Source organism: Dipodomys spectabilis, unplaced genomic scaffold, assembly GCF_019054845.1.
Source record: "Dipodomys spectabilis isolate Male_0828 unplaced genomic scaffold, ASM1905484v1 ptg000032l, whole genome shotgun sequence".
NCBI lineage: Eukaryota > Metazoa > Chordata > Mammalia > Rodentia > Heteromyidae > Dipodomys > Dipodomys spectabilis.
Window position 1 is genome coordinate 12001672 of NW_024870709.1, and position 15602 is coordinate 12017273.

Consider the following 15602-nt stretch of genomic DNA (forward strand, 5'->3'; position numbering starts at 1 on the left):
TTATAAGTAAAACAAGGTTTCTACAAAAACTTAGCAGAATAAAGGGATATTAAATTACCTTTTTATTGTATCATCTTTATGACTAGTATGTCACATGGAAGGAGAGATTGATATAGATCAAGAAGAGCTAATAATCTTCCCCAACACTTCTTAAATAATCAATCAGTTCTATTGACATAAAATTTTTATTTTGCTGCATAAGGGTGAATAAAAGAAGGAAGTAGTTAAATCTACATGCAGAAATTCATTAATTGTCTTTAATTAGCAATTTGGTTTTTCCACATGAACAACTTTGCTGGGAAGTTAATGCTCTTTGTAACTGTGGGGGTAACAATTAGCTAATAAGGTCTTTAAGAATTAATTGAGATATTGAGATAACAGATGTAATTTACAAATGGAAATTAAGATAAAAGCCAGGTGATTTACTATGGTAGCTTCACCAACATGATCAGGAGAACATATTAGACACCATGTGGTTGCTCTTTATTGCCAGTATAATTATGTACTAACATGTGTGTTCTTCAATTACTTTCAGCTATGACAGCGACAGCTGGTGCCCACCATTACCAGTGCAAACTTACTTACACCAGGGTATGGAAGATGAACTGGAAGAAGATGATGACCGAGTCCCAACACCTCCCGTGCGAGGCGTGGCTTCCTCTCCTGCTATCTCCTTTGGGCAGCAGTCTACAGCTACTCTTACGCCATCACCACGGGAGGAGATGCAACCCATTTTGCAGGCACACCTGGATGAGCTGACAAGAGCTTATCAGTTTGATATAGCAAAACAAACATGGTAAATACCCTCACTAAGTCAAGGGACCCATGCTTCCAATACATGCAAACGTTCCTTTACATGAGTTCACAAGGACTCATCGTCAAAAATACTCAAGGATTAAAAATGTCTTTGTATATATCATAATCTTTAATATAAAAGAATAGACTGTAGAATTGATTTTTTAAAAGTCTAATCAAATTCACATATGTAATTATAGAATGACTGGGAGCAAAATTTAGATAGGCTGATTTTAGTCTAAAGTTCTTTTGGCTATACCTGAGTTGTTCCTAATTTATGATTTACCTTCAACCAGCTTACCCTTGAACTCACTTTTTTTTTCTTTTTTGTCAGTCATAGGCTTGAACTCTGGGTCTGGGCACTGTCCCTGCGTTCTTCAGCTTAAGGCTAGCGCTCTACCACTTGGGCCACAGCACAACTTGCAGTTTTCTTAGTGGTATATTGGAGATAAGAGTCTCATGGATTTTTGTGCCCAGGCTGGCTTTGAACCAGGATCCTCAGATTATAGTTTCCTGAGTAGCTAGGATTACAGGTGTGAACCACTGGCCCCTGGCCTTGAACTCACTTTTAATGCCATAATAAAGGACTCCTTTTAGATTCTTCAAAGTGCTGTGATTAATTCTGTATATCATTATGAATATGTAAATCTGTTTCTACAGATCGCTTACACACAATGTCAGTTAATAAAAGAAATAAAGGACCTTCTTTGGGTTGAATTAAATGAATCAATATAAACAACAGTAAATGCATCCCAAAGAAGCTCAGGAATAAATTAACAATCCAAGATTCCTTTAATTAATCAATGCACATACTTTCAGAAACTGTAGATAGAAATGTACTAAGATGTGAAAGTATGGTAGAAATTAAATGAGATCAATTCTCACAGCTTTATAGTTTTCTTCTTGTTTTTCCCTGATGTAGCAATATATAAGCTTGGACTTTGGTAAATGAAACACTTTTGATCTCTCACTAATTATATTCTGTTGATTTACATTCTGGGCTTGAAGTCATTAAATAAATATTTGCTTGTTTTGATAGTTGTAACTATGGAAATGATCTGATAATGAGATAACTAGAATTCACAGTGTTAATCATTATCTCTATTATTTTTTTGGTTCTACTAGAGTTTGAATTAATGGTATCATGCTTGCTGTGCTAGTATTCTACCATTTGAACCCTACTTCCAGCCTTGGTTTTTGCTCATTATTTTGGACATAGAATCTAATGAATCTTTTTTGCCCAGGCTGCCCTTGAACTATGATCCTCCAGATTTCAGCTTGCCAACTAGCTAGGATTATTGGCATGAGCCATCTGTAACAAGCTATTTGTTTTGAAAATGCAGCTACTCTTACATAGAAAAAGATAGATTTCCTATCTTAAAATATGCTTTTTTATTAATATCAAAATCAAATCCTGAAATTTTTCATAATAATCAGATACTTTTTCAATAGACAGCCTACTTTTAAACAGTATTATTTTACATTAAGCCACTTCTCATAGAATATTGAAACTGCTTGATAAATGATAGGATTTCCTTCATTAGTTATGACACCAAGCAGTTAAGTAATTTAAACAGACTGGCTCAGAATTTCTCAAATTTTTCTGCATTTAAGAATATAGGCTGGGAATGTGGCTTAGTGGTAGAGTGCTTTCTTCGCATGCATGTAGCCCTGGGTTTGATTCCTTAGTACCACATATACAGAAAATGCTGGAAGTGGTACTGTGGCTCAAGTGGTAGAGTGCTAACCCTGAGCAAAAAGAAGCTCAGGGACAGTGCCCAGACCCAGAGTTTTCAGCCTCCAGACTGGCAAAAAAAAAAAAAAAAAAATATATATATATATATATATATATATATTTATTTATTTATATTTATAAACAGGTTCAAACTCCAGATTCTGATTGTTTAGTTTGAAATTCAACTGAGAAAAACCAAAGTTGGGGACTTTTCTATGGAGGTCAACATCCTAATAGCTGTAGGACCTTGGTCAAATTGCTTAGCACACACTACATACAGACACACACACACACACACACACACACACACACACACACACAAATTAGAGGATAGATTTGAAGATCATCCTTCTTTTTTTTTTTTTTTTTTTGTCGGTCGTGGGCCTTGAAATCTGGGCCTGAGCATTGTCCCTCAGCAATTCAGCTTAAGGCGAGTGCTCTACCGCTTGAGCCACAGGGCCACTTCCGGCTTTCTAGTGGTTTATTGAAGATAAGAGTCTCATAGACTTTACTGCCTAGGCTGGCTTTGAACCCGGATCCTCAGATCTCAGCCTCCTGAGTAGCGTGAGCCACCAGCACCCGGCAAAAATCTTCCTTATTTCTAATACCACATACAATACCGGATATCCCTCTGAGATTCACCTATTCACTAGAATTCACAGAATTCACTGAAAGCTAGGATATTCAAAGTTACAGTTTATTCAGCTAAACAGATTCAAATCAGATAAAAAAGAAGAAATGTAGGTTCCAGGAAAATTCCAAAAGCTCTTCTTCAAGTGTCTTCTCTCAGTGGAGTCTTTCCCATTGTTTCCCTAATGAAGACTTTGACCATGTGCTGGGATTAATTGTTGCTAACCAGGGAAAAAAGCATGAGCTCTGAGGTTCCCATTGACTACCAATATGACAGACTTCAGTCTTCAGCCTATACAGAGGTCGAGCTAAGATTGTGTGACTAAAAGTTTCACCATAACTTGTCCTGTGAGACATTCTGGAGTAGCGTAATGCCTCCTGGTAAGTGGAAACCTATTTATTTGATAACATGGAGATTTCTTCCCAGGTGTGCTGGAAAGGCCTCCTCTTTTGGGTCAAGGTTAAACTCTATTCTATGTTATACATTTGTGAGAATTAAATGATGGTACTTGTGTGGTACTTACTAAAGAACCTGAGTTTATTAGCTACTACAGTTTACAAGGGCTTGGGTTTTCAGCTGAGTTGTTGACTGATGTCTTTCTCTACTTAGAATAGGTGGTTCATTTAGTAAGTGCTTGAAAGGAATTTCCCCAAGGGATGAACAAACTACTTTATATTCACCTATACACACAAAAAAGAAAAAACCCTCCAGACCCTGTTTCCTTTACTCAATGTTCCAGATTGCCTGAGTTAACTCGACAAGTAGATGTTGTGACTTGTCGTGTGCCCACGAAAGACCTGGCTCATTTAGTTTGGATGTGCCTTTTTATCTGGTTTGAATATCAGCATTACAGGAACACTACCAACAAACACCTCCAGCAATTCTGTTTATGGTGATCCATAAAAAGTAGAATACACTGCCTTTTACTATACAATATTTATAAATGTTGTAATATCCTCATTTTTATTTCAGTGGGTTTTGTTTTGTTTTGTTCTGTTTTGCTTTGTTTTTTTGCCAGTCCTGGGACCTGAACTCTGGGCCTGGGCACTGTCCCTCAGCTCAAGGTTCAAAGTTAGGGCTCTACCACTAGAGCCACAATACCACTTCCAGCTGTTTCTGCTTATGTGGTGCTGAGGAATCGAACTCAGGGCCTCTTGCATGCAAGGCATTCACTCTACCACTAAGCCACCTTCCCAGCCCCTTTACTTCAGTTTTTTTAAACATGATTTCTTTATTCATAAGGAGGTGCTATCAGTGATAGAGGACTAGCAAGTTGGTCTATCCCATCCCATTCTTTCCCAAACCAAATCCCTAGTCTTATAAGAGAAATTCTCAGGTGTGTAAATAGCACTTTGCAGCTTGCCTGCACATTACTTGGCTCCCCATCACTGATTCACAAGCAGAAGTTGAAAGCATATGCATACAAGATGTGCTCATGAGTGCTCAAGACTGAGAGTAGGATTTAGAGAAATTTACTTTTTCTTCCTGATTTTTCAATTAATGGTTTGTGATGAGAGTGAAGAAGCTATTTGGGGCTTCAAATTCCTGATCTTTTGTATTAGAGATTGGGGTCTGATTGAGGCTGGGTGTTTCCAGAACTAGAATTTTAAAAGTATTTTTAACACTGAAAGAACTGGAAGCCTATTAACATTAGAGTGTGCAACCAGGAGAGGAATATTAAGCAAATTCTAGAAAAATAAAATATTTTCACATAAAATTCAAATGAGAATGGGAATCATCTGGTATTTCTTTCCCTTACAAGCCAATGTTAAAAGTGATTAGCACTTATTTCTAATATCCTTTAAGTAGTCACCAACTTTCTACTATCTAATACTATAGTGATATTTAAAACACTTCTAACGTTTTGCATGAAGGCAATGGAATGACAATATGTACAAATGTGTAGTATATTCACTCATTTTGACAGTAACAAGTAACAATCGCTTTAATTTAGCATTTTATAGCTTTAAGAAGCTCAAAGCATTTTCTAAACAAATGATCAAATATCTTCTAAATAAAATAGCACATTCTATTGACTTTATTAGGTTAAAATTCAAATAATTTTCCCATAATAAAGGTTTCCTGTGATGCCTCATTTTTCCTTCTAAGACTTGATAGGTGAACCAGTGCCAATGGTTCATACCTGTAATCCTAGCTGCTCAGGAGGCTGAGATCTGAGGATCAAGGTTCAAAACCAGGCCTGGCAAGACAGTCTATGAGACTCTTATATCCAAGTAAGCACAGAAAACCAAAAGTGGCGCTGTGGCTCAAGTGGTAGAGCACGCGCCTTGAGCTGAAGAGGTAAGGGACAGTGCCCAGGCTCAGAGTTCAAGCCTACAACTGGCCAAAAAGAAAATAAAAAGACCTGATAGGTGAAAAGAGTGAGAAATAGTCGCAAAGTAGTTGATGGATAAAACACATAGTTGCACCTACACTTAACTGGGTAAATGGTAAACCACTCTCCCTAATAATGTGGCAGGAAAGGTGCTGAGGTAGGATGAGAGGGAATTAGTTCATCAAGTGCCATTATTTGTTCAGTTGCACAAACAGGCAGAATGGCTCAAGTAGAACTCCAAACTCTAAATTGGAAATGAAGTCATTTTGGAGAAGAAAGTCAACTGTAAATTGTTATTTGTAACAAATATTAATATTCTCTTTTGTATGACTTTCTGATAAAAAAATATTGGCTCTTTATTTTCTCTCCATTTCAACCTTCAATATTAATAGAAGACATTTATACTCAATGTTTTTATTTGATAAGGTATTCTTCTAGAGTTTATTATCATTGCTGAAAGATTTCTTTAAAAAGTACTGTCAACTCCAAGAAAGAATTAGTATAAAAGAAGTTAGTGTCAGTTATTAGAGCATGCTATTTAATTCAGATTATAATCTTTAATTCAGATTATAATTAATGATTTGCTCCTCCCTCTCTGGTTTTTCTTTTTTCCAATTTAAATTCCAGGCACCTTCAAAGCAATAATCAACCTCCACAGCCTCCTGTTCCACCATTAGGTTACGTGTCCGGAACCTTGATTTCTGATTTAGAAACAGATGTTGCAGATGATGATGCTGATGATGAAGAAGAAGCTTTAGAAATCCCCAGACCCCTGAGAGCCCTAGACCACACTCCTGGATCCAGTATGGACAATCTAGACAGCTCTGTGACAGGTAACAAAACTGATTTACTAGAAATACCTGACCTATTTGCAACACTGAAATGTATCAAAAATCATATGCTTTTTTCATGTAAGAGTTATTCCACTCCATCTATTTCTGTAACAGTTTAAATATGTTAATGTTAAACACCAAATTCAAAAAGCATTTGGAAATACTTTGGCTTTGCTGCAAAAATGATAAGAAAATTCATGAATTTTAAAGAGCTTTAAAGACATGAAAGAAAACTCAATTATATCCAGGCCTTTTATGAAAAGTTCATTCTGCGAAGGAACCAAGTCTTTTACGTGGGAAAAAAAAACTTGACTTTTAGGGATGATATATTTTGTATATCAGAAGCAACATACAAAGTGAAATACAATCTTAAAATGCCTCTTGATATTTCACTCTGTAAAACCACTCACTGATGAAAATAAGCAAGGCTTCAAAATATGCCTCTCCTGGTTCCACAGTCTTATTTTTAGAATGGTAAAATGTATAGAGAGATAAACTATATGTTTATGTATTTCATTTTGCTGAATCCAGTAATTATTCCTCTTCCAAGAAGTATAATTATTCTGTTTACTTTCAAGGCTTTCCCCCTGCCTGTACACCAAGTGAAAGACTTCAGTTTATATTCTCCTTATGATGATTCCAACACTGATGCATAACCTATTTCCAAGGATTGAAATTGGAATGTTTTGAATCCATGTATATACACAATGAATAGTGAAAAACAAAGCTTCCCTCTTTTCATTTCATTCTTTTAGTTTCTTTCCTTTGGTTCTTTCACACACACACACACACACACACACACACACACACACACACACACACACACAAAGAGCCACTTGCATGATTATCAGGGTACAGGATCACAACTTGAGATTTAATCCCTGCATCCACTTCATTTGGTCTTAGAATACCATTTATATATATATATATATATATATATATATATATATATCACAGAAAGCATCCATATTTGCTTGAATGATATTTTTAATCTTGAAAGTATTTTATAACAGTGTTATCATTTATATAGTTCACTATTTTATGTTATTATTTATTTTTATATATTACATATATAAGTGCTTCATCTATTTTTACTCTAATAGCTGCCCAATTTCCACAGATTTACTCCCTATTTGTTAGCTTTGCAAACACCAATGGAAACTGATGGGGTAGGATAGAGTGCAGAAAACATTAGTACTTGTAATTTCCCCCTCCTCCATTCCTGGATTACCCAGTGGGTGATGTCCAAGTCTACACTTTTCTTTGTCTTCTTATATGAGTGCCAGTCTGCTTGGTAGGATAATTAAGACTTAAAACATAGATACACTGCTGTGATTTGAAACCCACATTTAAATGAAGGTGACAGAGCAAAGTTAAAATCTTTGAATACAGAGAGATGACTTATTAGTGCACTATTATGCTAAGCCTCTTTGCCTTGAATTTCTAGCCTAATCTCCTTTAGGGTAAAATTCTACATATTTTTGCATATTTCACTAATGATATTGAACTATTTTCCATCAGGAATATGGTAAAATTGCAAGAATAATGAAAAAAGTCAGCAATAAGATATAAATTTTTATTAAATAAGATAATGGCAAGGATGAAAACTATTTCTATAAATTAGGATACCATTTTACACTTTTCCAAAAACACACCTGTTAGGAACAAGTTGGTCTGTCTTATGTGACAGTAATTGGAGCAATCTGCACTTTTCTAACTAGTGTAATGTTCATTCCGATGAAGTTTTTATTGCTAAAAAAACAAAATCCATTTCTCTGTTTGAACTCATTGCTTAATTAAGACCTTATATGGAAATCTCAGTGTTTAGGTACGTATTTTGCAATAAATTTGTCCTCTAAATTTAACATTCCCTTAGTAGAACTTGTATTTTACACTTAGCTAGCCAAGTGAGCTTTGAGGGAAAAAAAATATTTGATCCAAGCTTTGTTTTTTAATGTGTATATGTAGGGAGAGTGAGTCAGTATGTCAGTATATATATTTTTATATGTATGTATACATACATGTGGTTCTATATAGAGGTGTGTGAGCACGTGTGGATTTTAGTGCATGAAATTATAAGTGCATACATTTCTGTGAGAATGGTGATAAATGATTGAGTATAGGTAGTGTGTATAAGGATGTGAACAAATAGTGTGTGTGCATGTGTAATATGTACATGTCTATGTGTGTATGCCCCAGAGGTAGAGATATGTGTGTATACACAAATACTTATTGAACCACTTTTATAACAATCAACGTTAGGAAATATTATCCTAATTTGCCTATGTATTCTTCATGTACTTCAGGCTAGTGTAATGATGTTAAATGAGGTAAGTAATAAAACAAGAATAAGATAATTGTGGTTGTACACATGTGTAGTCTCAGTACTTGGAATCCTAATGTAAGAGGATTGACAATTTGAGAATATCTTGACCTACCTAACAAGACTTTAAAAAGAAAAAAATGCAAAATAAAATCAGAGCAATGACAAAAAGAACCACTTGGTTCTAATCTCATCATTTGGATTAGATGTTTTTAAGTCAGTTATAATGGTAGAGAAATAATTCTGTTCTTCTTTACCCACAATTCTAAATTTGTTGGTAATGTGAGTAAATTAGTCATTACTTATAACATAGATTACCTGATAGATGTATTCACTATCATTACTCTGATGCCTTTTATTTTGTCATTCATGGGGCCTGAACTCTGGGCCTGGACTCTATCCCTCAGCTCTTCAGCTCAAGGCTAATACTCTACCACTTGAGCCATAGCACTACTTCTGGCTTTTTTGCTATGTGGTGCTGAGGAATTGAGCCCGGAGCCTCATACATGCAAGGCAAGCATCCTACCACTGAACCACCTTCCCAGCCCCAGATGATGCCCATTTTTATTAACAGAACTAATACATAGGTTTCATTTCCTGAATCTGATACCAACTATAACAGATAGCCAAAGACAACCAAGCTGATGAGCTTCTATGTAAAATCAGTCAAGATTTTATTTGAATATATTGTACTCTACAACTGACACATTAAGAAATGTAAGTAGTTAATCAATTATAGAGTCCTTTTTTTTAAGAAATATGCAAATTGGTTCTGTATATTTTTATGACAGCTAAGGAACTGATGAGAGATTTCTTAAATTTTTAAATGCTCATTCATAAAAGAAAGAAGCTAAAAAATGATAATACTAGTAGTTCCAAAATTCAGGACCTCAATAGTGAAAAGTAGTTGCAAATTTCTTGATTTATGTATTTAGTGTAACTTATGCCTGTTACATTTAACCACTGATAAATAAGTTCAACTCAATGACAATAACACAATGGCCTTTAGGAAAGGTGAGGCATCCTTCTAAGCAGTGGCCTGATGTGTTTGTTTGTTTGCTTTTGGTTATTATTTTTTAGTTTTGCTTCACTTTTTGTGGCACAGTAATATAAGATTTTTTTTTTACATTTTTAAAGGGGAGGAGAGAACAAGAGAGATTGAGAATAGGAAGGAAAGAAGAGGGATGGAGAGAATTAAAAACAGAATGAAGGGCAAAATCAAAAATATTAATTTCTATTATTTTATATAATTTTGTTTCTGAAGGTTTAAAATGCATAGTAAAGAACTCTATTATGAACATTCTCATGTTGTACATAAATTGAGTCATTGAGGAATTTTAATCCTTGTTCAAGGTCACCTGCTTGATAAGTATGAGAAGAATGTACAAAATCAATTAATCTTACTGTAAAGGTAAATGAACATGATCCTTGCTTGGGAAATGCTCAACTTCTTCTAATCTGTATAATTTGCATATTTTACAAGAAAATACTATTCTCTCCTGTTACTTAATATGTGATTCTCATTTCTTTCTGTTATATGCATGTGTAGAAATGAATAAAAATGAAAAAAGTATACACTTTTAAAAATACAGCTTGTAATGTTATTACTGGAACATCATCACTAGAACATTACTACATACTTAATGAAGATCAGAACATGAAATATTAGAAGTATCTTTTATTTACTTTCCTCATATTTAGTTTGAATGTTTTATTCATTTTCCTCATACTTCTCTGTTTATTTCTAGTAACCTAACAAAATTAAACTAGATCAGCTATTTTGTAAGGAAATCCATTTGTACAAGTTTTATTTTTAATTTCTTTTGGAAGTACTGAGTCTAGAACTCCAATATTCATTCTTATTATGCAAGTCCTTTATTCTATTAGCCATGACTCTTAGTCCTTTTTTTGTTTTAGTTATTCCAAAGAAAGCTTTTAAATTTTTTTTACCAAGCCTGGCCTCAGACTGCCATCTGTCTACCTATGCCTCTGTATGAGCTAGAATTACAGACAAACACAGCCAACCTTAGCTGGTTGGCTGAGATGGGATTTTGGTAACATTATGCCAGAGCTATCCTTGAAATACAATGTTCCTTTTCCCTACCTCTTAGTAGTTAGGCCTATAATCATGGGCCTGATTATAATTTTTATCTATGCCTATAAGATTAACCTATTTCATTGTTTTAAAAATACAACTATATTATGATAACATATCAAACTTTGTTATGGTCTAGAAAATGAGCACAGAATTGTTTCAGTGTCCAGTAACCTGGAAGCAATATTTCTTCCTCATTACTCAACCTAGTATGACCCAGTAAGAGGGAGAGTAAAGTCTTCAATACTTCCTTCTGTAACTTCAGTGGTGGGAGGCATAGGTAAGTGCTTCCTGACTTTAATGACAGGATCATGAAAAAGAAACAGAAAGCAGCAGGAGAGATGGAAGGAAAAGAATATCCTGCAAGTGTAGCCAAGATTCTAACTGCCTGAGCGAACACAAAACGTAGTGTTATTAAATAAATCAGTAAAAGTTGTCTGGATGGTTGGACCACACACAAACTGTAGAAAGCAACTTTTGGCTATGCATATTCTGTGTGTTCAGAGGTTTTCACTAGAACCCTCATACTGCATCACTTTAAAAACAATAAAACCTGGCAACCTCATTATCTGACTTGACCACACAGATTTCACAGCAATGGCCACAACAATTTTAACTTGAAACGTTGCCTCTGGTGCAGAAAATTTAAAAACATAATAATAATAATATTAATATGAAGAGAAATTTCACAGATAATACTAAAAATAATGATATTATTTTCTTAGACATCTTCCACAGGCTGGATGTCTTTAAAAGTAAATTATTACTTCACAATTTAACAGATTAAAAAGCAAATACTACACACATACAAACACACACACACAAACATGATTATTTCTGAATGAAATATCTAAATAGGTATCATATATTCCAAAAAAGAGGGTTTTTGTTTTGTTTCTATTGTGCTTTCTTTGTTTTGGACCTCATGCTTTTGTTCAGCTTGTCACTCAATGCTGCTACTCAACTACTTGAGTAACACCTCCACTTCTGGCTTTTTATTAATTAATTCAAGATAAGAGGAGCTAGGATTACAGGCATGAGCCACCAGTGCCCTTCTTAGTGTGCTTATTCTTCACACTGTGTGTTCTTCTCTCTGTGAGTATCATGATTGAAATTGTTGCATATTCAATATCTTTGAGTGAAAAAAATTAGAAACCAGACATATCTTTCTACATCTATGCAGAGGTCAATACTTGAATTAATTTGACCAAAGACAATTATAGCTGAAGATTTTACTTCGCAGTTAGGAAAATAGCATTTAATAAGAAGAGTTCCTGGATTAAATATTGGCTCAAAAATGGGGCTCCGTTAGTTTTTGTATCTCATAAAAATGGTAATGCAACAATTAGCAGGGTCATATTATAAAGCACAGACTTTACTCTGGCTTAATGGATCTAAGGATAAGCATTTATCAGCAAGGAAGGATTTAGCATAAAATGACATGTAAATGAATTGATGACTGATCATAAATTAATTTTAGTGCTGGAGATGTAATAGAGACACAGCAAGATGCCACTTTATCATGGTATTTTATGCTCAGTAGCATGTGAGCAACAACTTAATGTCCTATGTGCAGCTCCTCCTTAACAGCTTGAATAAATTTGAGATTTTTTTTCTGCCTTTCAGCAATTTTAAACTTCAGGAATTTGGAAAGATTGAAAATGTGAACACAAATAAATTTGACTATGTGACATAAATTCATTTTTCATTAAATGTTTAAATGTGTATTGATTATGTCAAGAGCTGTAATGTGTCAAATGGATATGAATTGCTTGTAATTTGTATGTAATCTAGCTAAGCTGTTTGTACCTAGCAGGTATGAACTTTAATTTTCCTCTTTAAGCACACAAATGACTTACCTTTTAATTTAAGAATTAATATTTTTCTTTTCTTCCAAATCATAGTCTTACTCCTGTCTTTGGTAACTGTTTATCTAAATCTTCAGGTACATAAAGAGGAAAAATGATAGCCAAAGATGAAATCAGTAGCCATCATATAAATTTCTGAGAGGAATTCTAATATATTACTTTCATTAATAGATTATGGCTAAATAATTTGCAAAGTGTTCCTCACAAATGTACCTATTGCAGGTATCTTATCCCTAATTTAGTATACTTTGTTGAAGATATTCAAACATGATCTCTTTTCATGGTCTTGACCTCTTGTTGAAAGCAAAGGGGACACTAATTTTATTCTCTTTTACTTGGGGTCATTAGATATCTCATTGCCTAATATTGCCAAACCTACTGTCCAAATCTCTTTAAGTCTACTGTTATTTATCTAGTCTCTTTGGCCCTTTAAAAGGTATAAAAACAACTCACAAAAGATAGCTGATTACTGTTTCTGTACTGATCAACAGCTGCTTGAGGCCCTGACTTCCATGGGACTAGCTCTTTCCAGAAAGGTAAAAAAGCATCATGAAAAAAAATTGGATAAGCAAAGTTTTTAAGGACAGGACAAAAGCAATCAAAAGGGAGGGAAGTCAGAAGGACAGAGCAGAAAAGGTGGCTTGTTTAGGGTATAGCACGTGTATGTGAAGTTCTCATATAAAGGACTCACTATCATGAGACAAACAGGTTTTTGTTTATTTGTTTTGGCAGAACTTAAGCTAATTCTCTTTGGAGTTCTTCTAGCAAGGGATTTCTTTGGTGATATTGCTGTGAAGTGATTTGGTGGGGTACAGAGACTAATCAGTTTTAGAATACAAAGAACCAAACAGACTGAGAATATGACTTGACTGATATTAATGGAGTCTGAGAATTTGACAGAACAGAACCAAATCTAACTAAATGCATTAAAGTAGATGAATATGGAAAGATGTTACGTGTACCCACAAAAAATATAATTTGCCACAATATAAATCAAAGTATTCCAAATATTGATATTTTTAAGTGTATCAAAACATTATAAGATATATAACACACATAATTGTAATAGAATATTTATTGCACTACATAATGAAAGTTATGTTTGTTATTGTTATAATTTTTATTTTTATTTTTTTGTCAGTCGTGGAGCTTGAACTCTGGTCTTGGGTGCTGTCCCTGCACTCTTCAGCTCAAGGCAAGCGCTCTACTGCTTGAATCACAGTACCACTTCCATAATTTTTCCTTTCTTATTTTGGATTATATCAATGTTTTTCCCATTATCCAGACAATGAACAAAAACTTACTAACCTATTTCTTGTTTAATAAATCTTCTAGGAATGTTTATAAGGACATTTCTTTTATATATAACACAAGGTCATTCTTAAGAAAATTATACACCAAATAAAATCACACAAAGAATTACAGTAAATAATGGAAATATTAAATGGATTTGATTCAACGTAGTGACTATTGTACAATGAACCTGAAAATAAAAGTATGAAAAGGCATAAGAAATAGTTCTTAAATACAACTTCACATAATTTTATTGTTACAAAAGAAAACCAAAATATGCAACAAAGAGCAGGATAGGGAAAAAACACTAGTATGCATGATATTTAGATGACAAAGGAAAGATTGATTCTCTCTAACATAAAATTGAAAGTGAAGTTGATACAAGGCAGTAAAGAATAAACACTGGTAGAACAAACTGGTAGCCAGACAGAAATTTAAACAATGGTAGGTGACAGAGATGGTACACACAGAGACTGTATTGTATGTCTGACACAATGGATTTCAGTCAGTAACCTCAGGATTACTGAAGGGTTTCAGAAACCTGACTCTACTGGGCACCAGTGGCTTATACCTATAAACCTAGCTATTCAGGAGGCTGAGATGTAAGGATCACAGTTCAAAGCCAGTTTGGCCAAGAAAGTCCATGAGACTTTATCTCCAGTTAACCACCAGAAAACAAGATGTGGTGCTGTGGCTCAAGTGGTAGAGTGCTAGCCTTCAATAAAAGAGTTCAGGAACAGTGCCCAGGCCCAGAGTTCAAGCCCCAGTACTGACAAATAAGAAAGAGAAAGAGAAGAAGAAAAGAAAAAGAAACCTGATTTCACCCTTGTATGTAAACTATTAGTGAGCTAGATAATGCTTTAAACTGAGGATGGATGGATGGGAAGTGCTTCAGAAAGATCCTTTAGACAGGAACTAAGAGGGAGTCAGTTAGGAGTTTAGGGATGAAGCGGGAGGTGAAGAACAAAGAGATCATTTGAATTGGAGAGAGAGGACAGACATATAGACCAACAGATAAGAGTACCTGGGAGGAATTGGAAGTGAGCTTTGAAATATCTCACTACTCTCAGTTTGAGACTTCTATCTTTCTGTCCCCTCACTGAATGACTTTGATTTTTTTCTTCTTATCTACAGTAGCATTATATTGGCAGGCCTAGTACATGATTTCTTCTCTTGGTCCTTGACTTGGGATTATTAACTGGAAATGATCTCTCTCAGGAGGTTCAGTTGCTATGGCTATCTCAGCCTCCTTGAAGTGGCCTGTGTCAGGGGAATTTGTTTGGAAAGTAAAAAGTGTATCTGTGTGCTTTTGGCAAGGAAAACCAAAATGCTATCTTTCTCTGCTACACTTAATACCCTTTTAACTTCTCAGATCATTTTAACTCTGCCAGTTACTATTTTCCATGCCCTGAAAGTGCAGGAATCTGTGTTACTGTATCTTGGCACCTTGACAAGTGCTTCAGGATGAGACACTACTAACCACACTGTTATTGCTTATATATTGGAGAAAAGGAGAAATAATCTATAGCATTTTAATTTTCAGGTTTTCATGTAAATATATATTTGGTTTATTTAGAACATTTAATATCAATACTTGTTTGCTTATTTTCTAAGAAAGAATAATCATTACTTGGTAGTTTATTGTAACAATGAACTGCAGTTATTTTCCTCCATTTCTATACTAATTTTGCTGA

The 15602-nt window shown here is 34.6% G+C and overlaps 1 protein-coding gene across 6 annotated transcripts in view; it reads left to right on the forward strand.

Annotated features, from left to right (window-relative positions):
• Robo2 (roundabout guidance receptor 2) overlaps positions 1-15602 on the forward strand; it is a 513941-nt gene that overhangs the window by 480979 nt on the left and 17360 nt on the right. For all 6 annotated transcript variants that reach the window (XM_042676828.1, XM_042676829.1, XM_042676832.1 and 3 more), the window contains 2 exons: positions 536-796; positions 6124-6329. In XM_042676828.1, the coding sequence (XP_042532762.1) occupies positions 536-796; positions 6124-6329 (467 nt within the window). The remainder of the gene's footprint in view (positions 1-535; positions 797-6123; positions 6330-15602) is intronic.